The sequence below is a fragment of the Syngnathoides biaculeatus genome, chromosome 19, assembly GCF_019802595.1.
Source record: "Syngnathoides biaculeatus isolate LvHL_M chromosome 19, ASM1980259v1, whole genome shotgun sequence".
Classification (NCBI taxonomy): domain Eukaryota; kingdom Metazoa; phylum Chordata; class Actinopteri; order Syngnathiformes; family Syngnathidae; genus Syngnathoides; species Syngnathoides biaculeatus.
This window is the reverse complement of record NC_084658.1, coordinates 7,754,910-7,774,122: the sequence shown is the minus strand read 5'-3', so window position 1 is coordinate 7,774,122 and position 19,213 is coordinate 7,754,910. Positions and strand designations below refer to the sequence as shown.

Sequence of the window (19,213 nt, the reverse complement as noted above, 5' to 3'; positions counted from 1 at the left end):
GCCAAGCTTTCAAATGTCCTTCACCTTTTGCTCCGTGATGGGGTTAAGTCATCTGGTTCGAGCCCTACAAGGGCAACAAGTATTCTCCCGGGTTACGCATACATACATGGAAAGGACATGTTTGCTACACCATCTCTTATTCAAAACTTGCATGTGGCATAGAAAAGCCTGGGGTAGTGTTGGTGGTGGGGGTGGGGGTGGGGGGTGGAGGAGTTGGGGGGTTAGGGATGCCTCAACTCGACTTTCTCTGCTGACCCCATCAAGTCCTTTTTTTTTCTTGTCATTTTTATTTAGCCAAGGAAGCAGACGGGGCCAACTTCAAACCCGAACTTCTGATTTGGGTCCCCAAAGTCAGTCAACATGACATCGATGATTGGAACCTGATCGATTTTGGGAGTATTAATCTCCATCACAGTCTTTCCATAGCCTTTCCTCGTCTGGAACACAGAGAAAGAGACGCTGGTTAGACAAAAACAGCCCGAAAAAGAAATATTTTGTCAACGGAACTAAAACATAACATCAGGCCAAAAAAGTCAAGCATGGTCTGCTGCTCATTAGCGGATGCCAACCAAAGCTAGCTCTTGTAAATTGTGTTCATTACTTTTCGACTTATTTGCAGTGTGGATGCACTGGACCCGGGTCTTCAGAGTCCAAAATTGAAAGTAAAGGGACCTTACCGCGCATCCGTCCGAGAGGGCCTTGATGTAAGGGTTGTTATCGTAGGACATCTCCTCATCATTGGCTCCGAGGAAGCGCAGTGACTTGTCATAGCTGTCAGTGGTGGCGTCATGCCATGCCACAGACTGGTGGCAGCTGTAGGTGAAGTTTTGCCTTGCCGAGGCGGTCAGTAGTCTGAGGAAGGTCATCTGTACCATGTTGATTGAGTTGCCATCAGAGTCCACGTAGGAAAGCTGTGGAGAGAGCCAGGTCCATGAGTAAGTGATCAATCTGCCAATTTTCAACCTTGCAAACATGTCTGAAAACTGAATATTATAGATTGGATTTTATCATCCAACTTGCATATGCTGACCATCGCTTCACATTTATGTCGTGGAATGGAACAAATTTTATGGTCCTGTTTCAATATTGACAGGAGCTTTTTTTGTTTTGTATATGACAGAAGGAGCTTGAGGGATGAAGAGAAAGAGAAAACACTTACTATTTTACCACGTTTAAATTCACTGAACCATGATCCAGGAACCTCTTTAGGCCATGAAGATATTCTGACCTGTGGAAAAAGGGAAAGACACTATTTTTTTGGAGTGGAGAAACTAAAATACACTTCTTTGTGTTAGTTCAAATAAATGATTCTCATTTGCATTTGCTTGTTATCGGGTCTGAGTCCTTTAGCCCTGGGGCAGAAGGCTTTCCGTGTGTGGCACAGTCTGCTAATGAGATATACAACGATAAGATTTCAGAGAAAAGAGTCACGCGTGTAAAACTAAAGCTAATTACCCCGTTGGACTTGCTATCTGGGTAGATGCAGGTTTCTCCGCCAGCAGTAAAGTTACAGTAAACCTTGAAAGAATCCCCTGGACAACCTTGATTTGGATCAATCCAGTATTCACCTGACAGGAATCAAAAAGCATGTGTCAAATGACAGCCATATCAAAACATAGTAGTGCACCACTAGATGTGGAAATAGTCTAAAGATATTACAGGCTAATGCAATTGTTTTAACGCACCTCATTAGGGACTCAGGCCATAGCCTGTGTCATAGAAAAAAATGCTTTGGAGCCATACTGTGGCATCTATAGGCAATGACAAACATCAGTGGCAGGTGTCAGTTACTCCCTGATTTCTGCTATGTGTGGATAGGACACTGTCCTCATTACTTACAGCAACATCTGAAAATGGTACTCTTTCCTGTCCTTGCTACAAGAATACATGAAATATGGCTGAGTCGTTAGCTTAAAAAAAATGTGAAATGTACACTGCTAAGTGAGCTCGGTTCTTTCGACAAAGCCTATGCTTCTTCTGCAAAACTTACTCCTTATATTTCGGTGTGTCTTATATATGGAAAAAAGTTTTAAAATAGGCCCTTCAATGGAGGTGCGCCTTATAATCCAGTGCGCTTTATAGTGCGGAAAATACGGTAAATGTGTTAACCGTCACTGTGTAGCCTGTTCCCTTTTGGACCTACCATCAGGGAACTCCGGGTGGCAGAGTTGCAGGTCTTTGCAGGTTCTGGCTGGGTTATTCTCCGTGCCCATGGGGTATTTCATGCGCTCAATATCTTGCTTAAGGTTATTGAGTGAGCCAAAGATGTCTTCCATTCCCTCGCCGTAGTCCATAAAATTACCGGCTGAATCGGATTGCATGCCGCTGGAACGCTTGGTCTTCTTAGGGGAGCGGACGGGCAGGGGCTGAATGACCTCACCCGGTGGGCCCTATGGTGTGTGTTATAGATGTCTAAAATGTGAATTATTCTTCACTAAAACACAATGCAACTGGACGATTCTCATTTACTCACAGGTGGACCCGGAGGACCAATGGTTCCAGTGTCTCCTTTAGAACCAGCTGGACCCTGAAAGACATGAATCATGTGAACTATGTTCTGAACATAGTATCACGGTCTGATCTTTTCAACCCGATTTAAGAAGATTGCACTCACAGATGAACCCTTAGCTCCCTTTGGACCTTGAGGACCCTAAACGAGATCGGACATCGGGGCATAATTTTAGCATTCACTCCACGGAAATATAAATGAGGCAATCAATGAAGAGACTTACAGGTAAACCAGGAGGCCCGGGGGGACCCAGAGGACCTGCTGATCCACTGATACCCTAACAAAAAGTTGAAATAACATTAACGAAACAGTGAAGATGAGGAGTATGACTGTGGTACCTGAGTAATGACAGAATTATGAACTATATTAGTGCATGGTGAGAATACGAAATGGACAGAGAAGGGATGTCAGCTTACAATAAACGTGTTGTGAGTTATGTACAATACATTTATGATACTTTCTTCAAACTGTTAAATTGGGCACACTTCAAGATGAGTTCTCTACTTTTAAGCTTAATTTAAAACAATGATGAATCATGGATACTGAGTAATATATCAGATCATGCTGACAGGCACATTTAAAAATACTTTTAACTCTACAGCATGCAGGTAGCTAGCTATGACCACACCCTAAAAATGCATCTTTCCTGGATGCCACAATTTATAGAACATCTTAGTGTAGTTATTTAAATTCACTGTTATGCATTGTGTGTTATTCAGGCTTCTGCATCTGGAAACCTGTTAGCCTGCAAGCTAGCTCTTGGCTAAGTACCGCAATGACTCAGTTGGTTATACAGTATTCCAGCCATGGGACTTTAAGGAGATATATTTTCCCAGATCAAGCATATCAGGATGAAGATATAGGGACATAGCTATGGGAATAGCTTAATATTAAAGGCTCTTTATGTACTTGCCTTTTTTTTTTTAATTCATTCAAATTTGGCAGGCTTGTCATTAACATGTATATTTCGTCATAAACCACTTACACCGTCTCCTTTGCTACCAGCTGAGCCTTGGGGTCCAGGCAAACCCCGGTCTCCCTTCTCTCCTTGCTCACCAGGAGGTCCAATCAAACCAATCAAACCTGGATGTCCCTGAAAAAGAAATTTCAAAGCACATTGAGAAAAAAAAAGCGCTCTTTAAAGCTGTGCTTGTCAGCCAAGGCTATGATTGCTTTCTTTCCACCAAAAAATATGACAAGTACACACAGGGGTGGGAGGCTATTTAATTAGGATTCAAATCCCTGAATATTGTTACATATAAAGTAAGACCAGTTTGAAGCACTGTATAACCATAATGGTTTTAAAATTGGTATGCTCCAAACAGACTCTATGCATTTAAAACATTACAAAACAGAACACGGGGCTTTTAAACTGCTTCGTCTTGGGCTATCGTGTCAAGTGTGTGGGAGAGAATTTTGATGGAGTAATGTGGGCTGTCACAATATCCTCAGTGCTTTTATTTTACCAGCAAATTCAGCAGAGGGAGCGAGAATACGATTAGAGTGATACATCACACTACTGAATCCCATTAAGAGTTTTCCCTTTATAGCCACTTGTGGCCCCCCAAAAGTAATAAAAGGTAGATCATTTCTTACTCTGAAATAAATTGCTTTTGGACAGTCTCAAAGACATGCGAATTTTGTGGAAGTTGTTTATGACGGCATATGGATGCTATATTTTTCTTTTGTGAATGTTCTATTGAAGATAATAATAACGCTGATAAACACTCACCTTTTCACCCTTGGAGCCGTGGTCACCTTTCAGACCAGGAAGTCCAGGGGGGCCCTGAGCAAAAGTAGAAATTGAAATGTGAAAACAGGGCCACTTGGAGTTAAAAAAAATAAAAGCTGAAAAACAGATTGGAAGGTAGAGAATTTAGCAGGGTGAAAATAATCATAATAAAAAAACAGTATTACTGAAATAATGAAGATGAAGATGATACTTCAAACTTCAATACCCTCTTTCCAAAATGATATAGTGATATACTAACCATGGGTCCAGGGGGGCCATCTTGTCCTGAAGCCCCGGGAAGTCCTTGTTCACCCTGGAATAATACAAATAATAATAAAAAAAAGCCAACGTTGGAGTCTTTGGATTTCTAAGTTCCCTCCTTTTCTGTGTCCAGAAAAGGTATTTTTTTCATTCTATTGTTTGACAATTTTTTCATGAAGTTTTAGCATTATATTAACTATTCCTATATTATTTTTATGTGGGCGGCAAACTAGTCAAGACTGAATCGACAGCCAAAATTGCATCCAAGAAATGCTCGTTAATCAACAACAAATTCCTCACAATCAATGAATCAGGCGGTTCATCTGTTGTCCATAAAAGAAATACGAATTTGTATTAAACTACAGTCAACATTTGCACCTGGGTGTTGCTTGTTATTGGTTGTGGGTGTGAGTATAAATGGGTTCATTTGTTGTTGACTCACAACAGGGCCAGGGATTCCACGTAGACCCTCTGGACCAGGTTTTCCTGCAGGTCCCTGAGGCCCAACAGGTCCTGTTTTACCCGCTGGACCTTCGGATCCAGCCTCACCCTGTAAACAGTCAAACAGGAAGTTGCTCCAAATGTGGAAACCTTGTATTAGTTGGTAAAGAGTCACAATGTAACAATGCCAGATTAAACTAAGAAATATAATTAAGAATTTGTTACCTTGGCGCCCTTCTCTCCTTGTCTGCCTTCGGCACCAGCAGCTCCTGGAGGTCCCTGGGAAGGAGGGCAGAATTATATTAAGTAATGGACATTATTATGCAGCCTTTGTTTCCAGACAAGTGGCTGATCTTGTATGACTCTTCTAAACTTACCCACACCAAAAATAAGACATTGCTATTATTAAATTTAGAATGTAACGTGCATGGTGGAGGGATGCCGGATCATTTGTCACATTGAAGAACCCTCTATATGTAATTTGTGAAATAGTAGAGATTCTATTTTGGATAAACACGAGTATAGATTAAAGGTTTGTATAGTAGCGCTAATGATTTGACAAGGATTCCCAAAAGACTGACATTAGCAATCCAAAAAACATAACCACCAAAAATAAAGACCTGCTTATTCTGTTTTACACTCTTTTAGGCAACTCACAAAGTGTATCCTGTTAGAAATGGTTCCACATCCACGATATGAAGGCCCTTTGGCCCAACTTTCAGGCAGCAGCGGGGAATCAATAAAGTGTCACATTCGCAATGGCTCTCATTTTCAAGAGGCTTTAAAGGAATCAAGGTTCAATTTCTTGATAAGCCTTTTTCTATTTCTTCTGTGTAGGGAGAAAAAAATGTTTCTGATGATTCCTGAAGTTCAAATCTCAACGCTCATTTCCCATCAGGCTTCGGAGCGTTTTTTTTTTTCCCCCAACTCACAGCTGCATTTGCCCCTTAAATCTCTACCTTTGTTATCCCCACTTAAATTTTTAATGAAAATGAATCACCCGAGCTTAAGTGCAAGCGCGACATGACTGAGCTGCTGACGACAACAGACGCTGCCTCAATTTATTTAAAAAAAATACATGGCGCTCGCATTCGCTCGGGAACGACACGGTTTGGAAAGCATTCATAAAAATTCATTTATATAACTCATCTATACATTTTAAGATGCAAACTTGGATTATCACCAGTGCCATACAGAAACAGTATAATCATCATCAACTCACTCTTTTTCCAGGAGGGCCAGGTGGGCCAGCTTCCCCTGATGGACCTGGAGGTCCCTAGAGATAAGCATAGAGGTTATGTTATTTTATTAATGTGCAGTAAACCTCCATTCATCATAAAATCTGTGCTATAAAGACAAAACAAAAACAACAAAAATGTTTTCTTAAAAACCGTGACACAGCGTGTGGTGGACGATGAACTACGATATAGAAGGAAAACACAGTACACATATAAAACAAAAAAAAAAAAATTCAAAATGTTAAGTGCAGGAGTCTTAAAACATTGAGCGTTAAATGTGGAAAAAAAAGTCTCAGCTAAGAAATAAAGTTTTATCATTAAAAGGTACTGCACATGTGCTGCATACCCAAGTACATGCTGCTAATGCAGGGGCTTTAAAAGTATCACAAAACGTAATAACACTAACACAGGAGGTTCAGAGCTGAGATTCAACCCCTCCATCAAGGTTTTAATAACTTACTGCTTGACCAGTTTCACCATCTTCTCCCTTCTCTCCTGGTTCTCCGTCTGTGCCCTAAAGAATACAAATGTGTTAGATATGTAAAAAATGGAAGCAATTGTCTACCTGTAATTTAAATTATAATCCCCACTGAAAGCCTGTTACAGCCTAATCAATATGTATATACAGTATATAGCATAATTAAAAAACAAAATCACTTTCAAATCTGGGAATTTTGCCCAAGGATTTCAGTACTCACAGCAACCCCTGGCTCTCCAGGAGGACCGGTGTCTCCTGGGAATCCAACGGGACCCTTTTGGAAGAGACAAACAAGTTGGTTCATTGAATAAAAAGAGACCATGCATGTATTCCATCAGCATGCGATCACAAATGATTAACAAAAAAAATCTTTTGGGTCTAATTTATGAGGTCATAAATCAAGTAGCCCTTTCGCAATGCTTACAGGGTTACCCTTTGGACCATCATCTCCTGGGGGTCCTTTGGCACCGGCAGGTCCGGCAGCACCAGGAGGTCCTGCCTCGCCCTTCTCTCCTCTCTCGCCTTTGGGTCCCTGTGATATTTGAGGCGATAAAATGTATAACGCCAATACTTTATTTTGTCTCATGTTATGTTTGGAACAGGACACGATTAAAATCAGCCTGCAATTGCAACTATAAGTATTCACAAGACTGAAATACTGCAGTATTATTGATTGATTCAATGTGGCCACACAGTAACGGTATTTATTAATTTATTCATGCCATTGTGCTGCATACAAAATAAAGATCACATACCCCAGTCCCTTGCTCTCCAGGTGGTCCGGGGTTCCCAGCCTCACCTTGTTCACCCTGGAGAAAGAAACAACCTGGTGAAGTAAAATGAGTGTTGCGCACATGAGCGCATCGCACCCTGTTTGGACTCGTACCTTCTCTCCCACTGAACCCACAGGACCCACACCGCCTGGAGGACCTTGTGAACCCTGCAACAGCAGAAAAATGAGTCTGACCTTGAAGCACACCTGTTGATAACTGTTACAACCACAAGCGACAAATTGACTGAAATATTTGTCGAAGATGGCCACTACTCTGTCTGAATTTTTCTAATTTAATCATACATACATCAGCTCCACTTGGACCCTGGGGACCTCGAGGACCAGGGGGACCAGGAGGACCCTACAGACAGAAGAGAACACGGTTGTGCATATACTGCATATATTTTTGAAAATTACTTAACTGAGTAAAAGGTAGAGATTGCATATTTATTCAATTTACCATGGGGCCAACATCTCCATTCTCTCCCTTCTCACCAGGAGGTCCTGGAAGTCCCTGAGGATGTAAAACAAACATGTATCTTACAATGTCAGATCCCATATAAATAGAATATCCTAATTCATTCATTCATTCATTCATTCATTCATTCATTCATTCATTCATTCATTCATTCATTCATTCCCAATAACTAATTAAGATTGAAAATGAGCAGAAAAGTTCAAGGAACTTCATGAGAGATTTTGCTGAGGGATTTCTGAAATAGTTGTACACTTTTCACAAAACTAAGATATTTTTTTTTACAATGATTTGTGAATATCTCTTCAATCAAAATTTTTAAACTAGAATTGAGCACAATTGATATAATCATTATCAGTGCCACTGCCATCATCATCATCATCATCATCATCATCATCATCATCATCATCATCATCAGTGTATTACCCAAACGAGTTTAATACACAAAAGTTCATTAAACACTCTCGTTTAGGGAGTACATGAACTGTACTTTTCCAGTATTTTGAGGGTAATAATTTGCAGCAACATCTTGAGAAAATGTGTATTACACAGGTATGTGTGCCCAAATACGATCTGCACATTCCTTCTAAGTAAATTCTTCGGGTGACAAAACCTCTGTGTAATCCGTGCCGATTCCTCCAAAGCCGAGATCTCATCTCATCATTGTCAAGTTGTCCTCTGAGATTAAATCGTTAGCGCGCTAATTATGCAGAATGCTTAATGTGATAAACAGAAAGAGACGAGTGGAGAAGGTTGGTTGCTGCAATTAATGCAAAGGTAGCAAGGAAGCGAATTAATCCTGATTAAAAGTCAATTAAATGCAACCCAGTGGAGAGTATAATAGTTTAACAGTGTTTGTTAAGTCAATAATTTCATGACAACAATTTAATAAGGTCTCAAATAAGATTTGTTAGACCACTGCGCATTTTGTGTAGTAATATCTGCTCAGTCCATATCTTATTTATGGAAAGAAGATATAATCCAACGTCCAAAATCTAATCTGGATGTAATACCATATTACGGTATATACTTTATAGACATTTAATTTGTCCTAAGAGGGACTCAGAGATGTGAATAATTGGCTCTAACCTGCAGGCCAATGGGACCAGGTGGTCCAGGGAAACCTCTGGCTCCTTCATCACCCTTCTGTCCAAACATGCCCTGCTGACCCCTGGGCCCTGGCTCTCCATCAGCTCCCTGAGAACAAACAATTTAAAATATGACACACAAACAAGTACAATAATACAGAACAGTCATAAGCAACTAAGATGAAGAACATTTAAATGACCATAATGTATCCCACAGTAACAGTTTCCATTACAGTACACCAAAAAGCTCAAAAGCTTTACTTACTGTCAGAGATGTATTAATTTACAGTAATTATAAATACACATTCATTTAACATGATTTACAGTATATATGTCATAATAGTAGTTTCATTCATGATAAAGCAGGTATACTTACAGCAGGACCTGGAGCACCGATGGGTCCTTGAAGACCTGCTGGTCCAGGAGGACCCTGATAAACATAAAATTAACATAAACCAAAAGCACACAAATAGTTATGCCTAAAAATGAGCAACGGATTTTGTTAATGTGTTGGGAATTCCTCCAGAACCCACCTGTTCTCCCTTATCAGCTTTGCTTCCTTTCTGGCCCGGCTCTCCAACCTCTCCCTGGGAAATACCAGATAAAGATCAGTCAACTGTCTGAAATGAATATACAGTATTCACCATTGGCAGTTATTAAAGCTGTCTTCTATTTTTAGAGCTAAGCTATGTTAAGAGGCAAACAAAAGAGTTGACTTGTGTTAACTACTGGGATGTGGCTTACTCACCTTATCACCATCCTCTCCAGGTGGACCCTGCGGTCCGGCAGGTCCTGGAAGACCAACAGGACCCTGGACACCGTCACGACCAGCTGGGCCTTGAGGACCTTTCTCACCCTGAAACCAAGACATTTGCGTGCATCATTTTTGAACAAACAAAGAGAATGGAAGAATCTAACAATATCAATCGCTCCTCAATATTACTTACAGGTGCACCTTTCTCTCCAGCGGGACCTGGGGGGCCTTGAGGGCCAGGTCTACCAGACAAACCAATTGGACCAGCTGATCCAGCAGGACCTCTCTCACCAGGAGAACCCTGCATGAAGAGAGGAAGACATTTTAAGCTAAGAACACAAATGCTGTATATACATAACAACAATAATACAGTTATTATACTGCTCAGATGCCCCAGCTATCTCATCCAGCCCCTCTCAATGCGGAGGAGCAACAGCTCTACTTTGAGCCCCTCCTGGATGACCGTGCTTCTCACCCTATTTGTAAGGGAAACCCTGGACACCGCTGCGGAGGAAACTCATTTCGGCCACTTGTATCCGGGACCGGGATCTCGTTTTTTGGAACTGAAGACATATTTGCTGAAACTATGTAGGATGCATTAATTCTCGTTCTTGCTTGAAGTACAACTTCAGTTACTCAACATTTTAGGGTCTCTGTTGTCATATTTTGCACTTCATAATACAGCACATATTTTCAATGGGAGACAGATCTGGACCGTCTAGTACTTGCTCTCAATTATTATTAAGCCATGGTGTTTTAACACATGCAGAAGGTGGTTTTGCATTGTCTTGCTGAATTAAACAGGGATATGCTTGTAAAATATTTTGCTTGGATGGCAGCATAGAGGTATCTTCTGCCAAAACCTACATATAGCTTTCAGCGTAAATGGTGCCTTCACAGATGTGCAAGTTACCCACCACCCAGGCACTAACAAACCCCCATACCATGACATAGATCCTGACTTTTGAATTTTGGATTGATAACAATCCGGTCCTTTCCCTCCTTGGCCCAGAGGAACTGACATCCATGATTTCTAAAAGATATTTTAAATATGGACTTGTCAAAGGGCACTTTTCTACTTTGCTTCAGTTCATCTCAGATGAGTTTGGGCCCAGAGAAACCAGCTGCATTTCTGGGTGTTGTTGATAATATAGTTTGTGGTGGCATTAAATCTAAATGTCTAATTTGTTTAATTCTTTTACATTGCTCATTGGTTTGAAATTAAGTAACAGTAAATTTCAAATGGCAGTATACTTTGTATCGCATGGTATCTATTTATTAATATTTTTTAGTAGTTTGTTAGAATGCTGCTTCTTCATCATTCTCAATGATTATAGTCATTTTCACCGTCAGTCCACCAAATATAACCTGAACATATTCCATTAACTGGAAAGCAAAAAGCATTACAAGCATGCCGCAGATATATTTAATTACTTGAAGATGCTCTATTGTCTATGTTGCGTGTTTACTTGAGTGTTTGTATATCTGTGTGCCAGAAGGCATTGAAGCAAGCAGACGTGATATTTAACCATCAGTGATGATGATAAATTGCGCTGTTCATTGCAGTGCTGCCATTAATACCAAGTACGTGCTGTTTATTAAATGGTGTTGGTGTAATGCCAGTCAGAGAACCTTCTCAGGCAAGGTTTCCTAGGGTAACTTTATTGCCTTCAACTTTAGATTAGCTTAGCGTACAGTAAATATAAAATCAACTCAGTGAAAGGATGAAAATCTTTTTAAACTTTACTTTGATTATATTATATTGGTCAAAAATATGTTGAAGTGTTTTATCTTATCTTTGTCATTTTCACAATATATTCACTTGTATCAAAGTACTTACAACAGGACCGGGTGGTCCTTGGGGCCCCTCGCCTCCCTTCAGACCTGCTGGACCCTGAGGATAAAAAGAAAGGAAGTAGATTATTTCCTTTGTCAGTACAGTCGTTCCCTCTGTCACCAGTACAACTGATACAAGCCACAGACTGTAAAACCTTTCATATCAAATCATGTAGGAGGACTAGCATACTGTATTTGACATTAACATTTTCAAGAGAGAAATTAAACACTATTGAAACACCACAGATTGATCTCTTATCACCAGTTATCTGCTCCCTTCCCCTCAGACATTGATGCATCTCAGCACAAGTCTTCATTTGTTACATGCCACGTTGGATTTGCTCTCCTCGAGATAAAAATGTGAAAGCCGCTGCCTCTAAATAAGTGAATAGCTGGAGGTGGGTGCTGGTTCGTTTGTTACAAAGGAAAGCTCTGTCACCTGCTCCTAGCAAACACGGGCAGGGGGGAAGCAGTGATGAATATGTTCATGGGAAGTCAGGCTCTTACCGTGGCACCAGGTAGACCTCTCTCTCCTGGAAAACCTCTGAGGCCAGGGGGACCATCCTTACCAGAGGAACCCTGGGGTCCGGGGTCTCCCTGAACACACAATTAAAAGTCCCGTGTTAGGTTTGAAACATTCTTCCGCATAAAACATAAAGAAGAACGTCTTTACGATATTATGTGTTCGAAAACAGTTGACGTCAAAATCAAGACATAAACAACAGATGCATTACGTCAGTTTTTTATCATCTTGGCTTCATTGGGAATGTCGTGTTGTAAACTGCAGGTACCCTAACGGCTTGTATTTTTATGGGACATTGATGTCCTTCAATGGTCATTCCGGTCCAGCCAGCAATGCTTTAAGTTGATTCAAGTGACAATGAAAGCCGAAATTTATGTATCTATTTTAGAAAGTTATTGAGATACACAGATTCTAGTAATATGTATAACATTGCTACGCCTAATGTGATCTTATTGTGTATGAGTTTTTTAAACATAAGATCCGCATACATTTCCAAAGTTGGAAACCATCCAATCATTTGCGGATTGTTAAAAAACAAAGAAAGAAAAAACACTCCACACAGCAACCGTGGAGCCAAATTTAAATCCTGAACCTCAGAACTGTGAGCCAGATGTGCAAACTATGATCTTACTAGATTTCCTGTCTTTAGCATGGAACTGGAGAAGAAAATGCCGCAAAATGTTGATTTTTTTTATTACCTCTGTGCATTCCAAAATGCCGTACACACAATATTCCATATACAGTATTGAAGCCACAGTGAGGCATACTGCATATCCATCCATCCATTTTGTTCACCGCTTGTCCTCATGAGCATCCCGGGGAGTGCTGGAGCCTTTCAATGAGCAGGAGGTGGGGTACACCCTGAACTGGTTGCCAGCCAATTGCTGGGCACATTAAGACAAACAGCCGCACTCACAATCATGCCCAGGGGCAATTTAGAGTGTCCAATTGATGTTGCGTGCTTTTGGGATATGGGAGGAAACCGGAGTGCCTGGAGAAAACCCATGCAGGCACGGGCAGAACATGCAAACTACACATAGGCGGGGCTGTGATTGAACCCGGGACCTCAGAACTGTGAGGCCAATGGTTTACCAGCTGATCAACCGTGCCGCCCATACTGTATATGTAGACCTAATATGAAGATATGTATATGTCATACAAGAGTTAATGTAATTTTCTATATTCATGATGAAAGGATTGCCAAGTGAAACTCTTATTTTAAAAATAAAACTGTAGTGATCATTAATGACATAAAATCAGATTTTTTTTTTGGGGGGGATAAGGAATTTCTTTCAGCTTTGTTCTTCTTATTGAGCAGGCTGCAAACAGGGAGGCGCAGCCACAGGAGAGCCTGCGGGGCTTATAAAAGGATTTAGACTCTGCTGCTTGGACCTCAACAAAGTGTTACCTGGCATACTAAACCAGAGGCCTGAATGAAAACGAGAGAGAGAAATGGCTCTGAGAGTAGTAAAGTGTTTAGAGTTAGCTGACAGACTTGATTAGACTGTCTGTTTTAGGTACGATGGGAGTGAGCATTAAAGCACAAGACTGGAAAGAGGAGGGAGAGAAAGTCAGGGGAGTTGTTTCGACAAAATATCTTCTGACTCTCTCTAGTGGGCTCTCAAATGCTGGTCGAGGTGATAATTTAACCAGAATGAATATGTCCACAGCCTCTTTTGTTAGTACACTACCGTGCACTTGGAGGGGTCATTGCAGTTCTATGACAGTAATGTAAACCCAAAATATTAGTCAGAAAGCACCATGGTCCCTTCACTAATGCAATTCTGAATTAATAATTACAGTAAATATATTTATGAGAGGCCGTAGATATAAAATGATCGATGGTAAAACGGTAAGTATGGTGGAAACTGAGCATGGGACGTAACCTCCAAATGTCCAACGTTGGGAACCCTGGAAACTGAGGAACCCATGCACCCTTTCATAAATCCACGCAATAATTATAATTTTTATAAACAGTGAAACCTAGTCCATTTTGGGAGTAGTATAAAAGACTAGTGTCTAAAAGTAATTTACAGGATTACCAATGTATGTATTGGTGTCATGATTTACCTTTGCTCCCTCTTTGCCAGCAGCTCCAGGGAGACCTTGTTCTCCAGGTGGACCAGGAGGTCCAGGGTGCCCTCTCTCACCAACAGGACCGGTCTCTCCAGTGGGTCCCTAAAATGTCATCGCAGAGTTCAATATGAGATTCATTCTAACAAAAGAACAAGAAGTAAATGTGACTTTACAGATGGACTTGTATAAATACATTAATATAGTTTTTTGTGTTTTACCTGAGGTCCAACAACACCTCCTGGGCCTGGTGGACCAGTTTTTCCTTGGAAACCCTGAAAGAAAATATTTCATGAAAACAAAAAAACAAAACAAAAAAATGGACTAATGAATGAATACACTGAATAAACAATGGGCATTCCATTTACATTGTATGATATATTATAATTTATCATAGTGAATGAAAAACATAAATCCTCTGGAAATCCATTTTCTGTCACATTTGTCTTAATTTTGTTCATAGGTGAGCTGTGACCAAGAGGATGTGTACAAAGTCAATTACAGGGCACAAACAAACATTCCCATTCACATTTGTACTCAAATAATTCAGTTTCCAGAACCGCTAGCCCACCATACTGCTGCATACTGATAGTTGTCTCCTTCTGATGTATTTCTTTAAAAGCATCGATTCACTGCCTGGATAAAGCACCGACACTCCTTTAAAGTACCTTTAGAACTTTGGATAATCTCAGGAGGATGTTTGATTCTTGTCTCAAGAACGGTTTGAATGTCATCATAAAGGAATACGCTCATAGATGCACACACATGCACAGACACACACTAACACACACACACACACACACACACACACACACACACACACCACACACACACACACACAAGAGTTCTCTGGGGGTTGGGGTGGAAGCTACTGAACAATTAGTTGTGGAAAAAAAGCTGCTGAATAAGTTCACAGTCATGCTTGATTGGTTTATGCAGCAATAATTCCCTCTGGATATGCGTAAACATTTTTTACCCTTCATAGGGCAAACTAACTTTTGTGATTTTCCCCAATTTCATGTAAAAAAAATATTGTGGTTGCAGGATCCTTTTCTGTAGCACTTGTTCTTAAATTTGAGTACGATGGAGCCGATGCAAGATGACATTGAGCAAGTAGCTTTGTACACCCTGAACTGGTCACCACGCAGTCGCAGCACACATATAAACAAACAACCACTCACACTGACATTTATACCAAATGGGCAATTCAGAGTCTTCATTCAACCTGCTACGCATGTTTTTGGGATGTGGGAGGAAACCGGAGTACCCGGAGAAAACCCACGCAGGCACAGACAAGAAGAACATGCAAACTCCACACAGGCGCCCGGTCGCAGATGTGCTGTTTACGAAAATAGAGCCCTCGGAGTCAAAATGATTTTTGCATCTCTTGAGCTAGGGTGACATTTTTACATTGTTTTCTGCAGCAGGGCTCTAAGCAGTTACACAGATGAACTGTCGCTACCCCGTTATTACTATCATGTGGTGCAAATTGAGATTTGGGTTGACTTTATTTGTATTGGAATTTGAATATCGCCTCCTGTGTAAATATAAACTGTAATCATCTCTTGTCATGCCAATAATTTAATTTTGTAAATATGTCACAAATGACTGCTCCATAATGTGTCTAATAACAAACAGAAAGCAACATAGAAATATATATGTTATGGATAATATTTTACTCACTGTTTCGCCACGCTGTCCTGGATGTCCGGGCAGTCCATCCTTTCCAGGTGGTCCCTATTTGGGGGAAATTAAGACTTTTATTGATGATGTAGACACTGAAGATCATCACTAAGAAATAACACCAAATGATTCATTTTAATTACAACTTCAGTATTTTTTAAATGCTTTGTAAGCACACCATATGGCGCACGCAAAAGAAGAAATAGCTGTCTAGACAAGAACATTGCAACTAATGACCCATATGACTATTACAGGGTTGAAAGAATTAATGAGAGTGGTCTTGCTTCCTAACCATCATTTCTCTTAAATTAGACAAATGATCCTTTTGCAGAATTACACATGATTCAAAGCACCACTATAGTGAATGAAATTCTCAAATCAGCTTGCTGGGCTAGTGCTGCAATAAATAATACAGTGATGAAAATGATTCTTATATAGCCTACAAGTCCATTGTTTTACATTTGTTATGTACTTTGAAGTGTATATAAAATACTTACAGGTGGACCCTTTGGTCCAGGAAACCCTACAGGACCCTGAGGTCCTTGAGGTCCCTGTAGTAAATGTAGAAACAGTCAGACCAATGACAGAGATATGGAAATGATGTTGTGTTTCTCCTTCATACAAAACAAACATAAGATAGAAAGTTCATTTAAACAAAAGACTGCATGCGAGTGTTTGCCTGGCCAACAGACTTCATTAGACTTAATTTTATCGACATAAAAAGTGAACATGTCTCAAGGCTTGCAGGATGAATTCATGTTGTTATCATGTATTTCTTTGCACAGCAAAAGTGCCGAATAAAAAATTATTTATCAAGCACTATAGCCATCTCCGTCAACAGCCAACAAAGGAATACAAAATTAAAAGGTAATGTGTGCTAGATATTAGCAAAATTGAACCTATATTGGTGCCGCATTTGAGCAGACTCACACATCATGGACTTACTCTCTCACCAGGCGGGCCTGGAGGACCGTCGTTTCCCGATGTGCCCTGCCACACGCAACACCAACAAACGATCATCAGTCCATGTTCTTAAAGCATCATGCCAAAATATTGCCATTGCAGAGATATTATTTGAAGTTGCTGATGGTGTGGTTGATAAAACATAGCCCATTTACAACAACCCTTGAAAAGTTTCTTGTACCCTATGCCCAATAAAGAACCTTATACCTTGGGGCCTGGCTTTCCTGTTGGGCCTCTGGCCCCTCGAGCCCCACGAGGACCCTAAAGAGAAACAAGTGATCATGAGAAAAAAAAAGTCCACCCCCCCAAAAAAAAATAAAGTACTATACTTCAGGTAGAAACAATTAATATAACCTGGAAATTATGGGTTGGTTGTTACATACCGTTGGACCTCGTTGTCCTCTTGGACCAGGTTTGCCAGCAACACCCTATTAGAAAACCAACAATGAAGCAACAGTTTGTACAGTTTATGTTCAGTTTATACTATCCATAAAAGAATGAATATGAAAGTTATTTTGTGTTAGATATGATGCTGTAATGAAACCTTGAGGCACAGTAAGTTTCTTACCCTGGTACCTTTTTCTCCGTTGGCTCCTGGGAATCCAGGGAAACCACTGGAGCCCTGCCAAAAAGCAGGAAAGGGACAATAGAGAGTTCATGCATTAATCACCAAGCTAAAATGTTTCATGACCGATTACATGAACTTAGTGTAGCAATCAATATCGATGGACTTTACTCCTTGCATATCCGTGGTAATTTAATTTCTAAATTAGTATTCTGATTTGTGTAGGGTTTATTATATTTGATATGTTTTATTATATCTTGTATTGGGAATTGGAATCATGTAATGTATAAATCGACCCCATGTCACCCATAAATTACCTTGGGCGATACCTGCAAATACCATGCATCCAAACTGAAAGTGGCACTAAGCAGATAGTCGTGTTCCGTTTCAAAATACATTAAAAGAGCTGAAAACATACACAAAGACGTAACATGATAGTGCTGGATTATTTAGATATAGCTATGTATATTTTTCACCATTTGAATTTTCCAAAATGTTGTGGGCAGGGCAAAAATTCAGCCTGTATCTTTTTAGCTTATCATCACAATCTCAAACAAATAAAGAAAATAAATATGTATCATCAGCAGTCCGCACGTTTGTGTAGATTTTCAATAATCAAAGTCATCGGCCATCTGCGAAATGGAATTGGCAACTTTTTGTTCGTTTAATCTGTTGTGGGGTTTTGCATGTTTTTCGAAAACGTTCAAAAAATGACTGGTCCAATTATGCTGTGAGGCGAACAAAGTGAGAACACCTTCAATGAAAATGAGAAACGTGTGCATGTGTAAAATAAAAGACAAATGAACAGGAATTGTATGTTACACAAAATTCCACAAACAGGGAGTAAAAAGTATCTTACCATAATATGACGACCACATCACGTTGCATTGGAATTAATAAATGCAAATGTGCTCAGTCACACAATCTTTGATCATTTCACGTCATTTCTTGGAAATATACCGTATAAGCCGTATACGCGACACAATATGCAGCATTTCTTTACTCTTGCACATATTTGATAAATTGCTTATTTTCATATTAAAAAGCATTAATTCTCTTATTTAAAAAAGGTAGCTTGGGCTTCATTTTAAAGATTTTAGCCTTGTATATATTTCAACACTAACTCACCTTAGGTCCTTGTCTTCCTGGATATCCTGGCAATCCTGGTACGCCCAGTTTACCCTGATTAATACGAAATCATTATTATCCCATGCAGCACAATAACTCTAAACAATTTTCAGAAAGATGTCGACATACACCTGTTACATTACCTTTTCTCCAGCAGGACCTATGGGACCGGACTCTCCGTTGGGGCCAGCTCGTCCCTTGGGACCCTCAGGACCATCCTCTCCGCGGGGACCCAACATGCCAAGCTCACCCTTGAATACAAATTAAATGCAGTAATGAAAATACTCACCTAATATGAATTGGACCTGGATGAAGATATTTGAAGAGGTGGAAGAACTTGTATTCACCCGGTCTCCTTTGATTCCCATGTCACCTTTGAAACCCGGGAAACCATCTTCACCCTAAAACAAAACAAAAACAACCTACAGCACGTTTCTAGAATTGCTCATCGCTTCTTTCCAGGCAATCCGTCACGTCCGGACTTCAGAATGATTTCATATCGGTGATCATACCCAGTCACTGTGCTAATGACACGTGCTCAGGTCAAACTGTAAAACAGCATCACATGATCCTGTGCTAAGGTTTGGCGTTGACTCCCTCCAGCAATTGATTTCAAACAGTCTTACATAAAGGTTGAGGATTGTACAAGACTCAGTTCTTGTCTCTTTTGTGTCACCCACCCATTATCATTCAT

General features: G+C 40.3%; 1 protein-coding gene across 1 annotated transcript in view; it reads right to left on the bottom strand.

The window, feature by feature from the left end:
- Positions 1-265: 265 nt before the first annotated feature.
- Positions 266-19,213, bottom strand: part of col11a1a (collagen, type XI, alpha 1a) — a 54,219-nt gene continuing 35,271 nt past the window's right edge. Inside the window, exons 29-67 of the mRNA XM_061805629.1 lie at positions 18,867-18,920; positions 18,663-18,770; positions 18,520-18,573; positions 17,395-17,448; positions 17,210-17,254; positions 17,034-17,087; positions 16,809-16,853; positions 16,361-16,414; positions 15,864-15,917; positions 14,402-14,455; positions 14,178-14,285; positions 12,092-12,181; positions 11,589-11,642; positions 9,942-10,049; positions 9,743-9,850; positions 9,528-9,581; positions 9,371-9,424; positions 8,996-9,103; positions 7,892-7,945; positions 7,739-7,792; positions 7,546-7,599; positions 7,415-7,468; positions 7,084-7,191; positions 6,880-6,933; positions 6,642-6,695; positions 6,166-6,219; positions 5,169-5,222; positions 4,945-5,052; positions 4,501-4,554; positions 4,242-4,295; positions 3,495-3,602; positions 2,733-2,786; positions 2,615-2,650; positions 2,474-2,527; positions 2,144-2,390; positions 1,456-1,568; positions 1,160-1,228; positions 678-911; positions 266-437 (exon numbers count right to left, since the gene is read on the bottom strand). Of these exons, the coding sequence (XP_061661613.1) occupies positions 291-437; positions 678-911; positions 1,160-1,228; positions 1,456-1,568; positions 2,144-2,390; positions 2,474-2,527; positions 2,615-2,650; positions 2,733-2,786; positions 3,495-3,602; positions 4,242-4,295; positions 4,501-4,554; positions 4,945-5,052; positions 5,169-5,222; positions 6,166-6,219; positions 6,642-6,695; positions 6,880-6,933; positions 7,084-7,191; positions 7,415-7,468; positions 7,546-7,599; positions 7,739-7,792; positions 7,892-7,945; positions 8,996-9,103; positions 9,371-9,424; positions 9,528-9,581; positions 9,743-9,850; positions 9,942-10,049; positions 11,589-11,642; positions 12,092-12,181; positions 14,178-14,285; positions 14,402-14,455; positions 15,864-15,917; positions 16,361-16,414; positions 16,809-16,853; positions 17,034-17,087; positions 17,210-17,254; positions 17,395-17,448; positions 18,520-18,573; positions 18,663-18,770; positions 18,867-18,920 (3,078 nt within the window). The 3' untranslated portion in view covers positions 266-290. The remainder of the gene's footprint in view (positions 438-677; positions 912-1,159; positions 1,229-1,455; positions 1,569-2,143; positions 2,391-2,473; positions 2,528-2,614; positions 2,651-2,732; positions 2,787-3,494; positions 3,603-4,241; positions 4,296-4,500; positions 4,555-4,944; positions 5,053-5,168; positions 5,223-6,165; positions 6,220-6,641; positions 6,696-6,879; positions 6,934-7,083; positions 7,192-7,414; positions 7,469-7,545; positions 7,600-7,738; positions 7,793-7,891; positions 7,946-8,995; positions 9,104-9,370; positions 9,425-9,527; positions 9,582-9,742; positions 9,851-9,941; positions 10,050-11,588; positions 11,643-12,091; positions 12,182-14,177; positions 14,286-14,401; positions 14,456-15,863; positions 15,918-16,360; positions 16,415-16,808; positions 16,854-17,033; positions 17,088-17,209; positions 17,255-17,394; positions 17,449-18,519; positions 18,574-18,662; positions 18,771-18,866; positions 18,921-19,213) is intronic.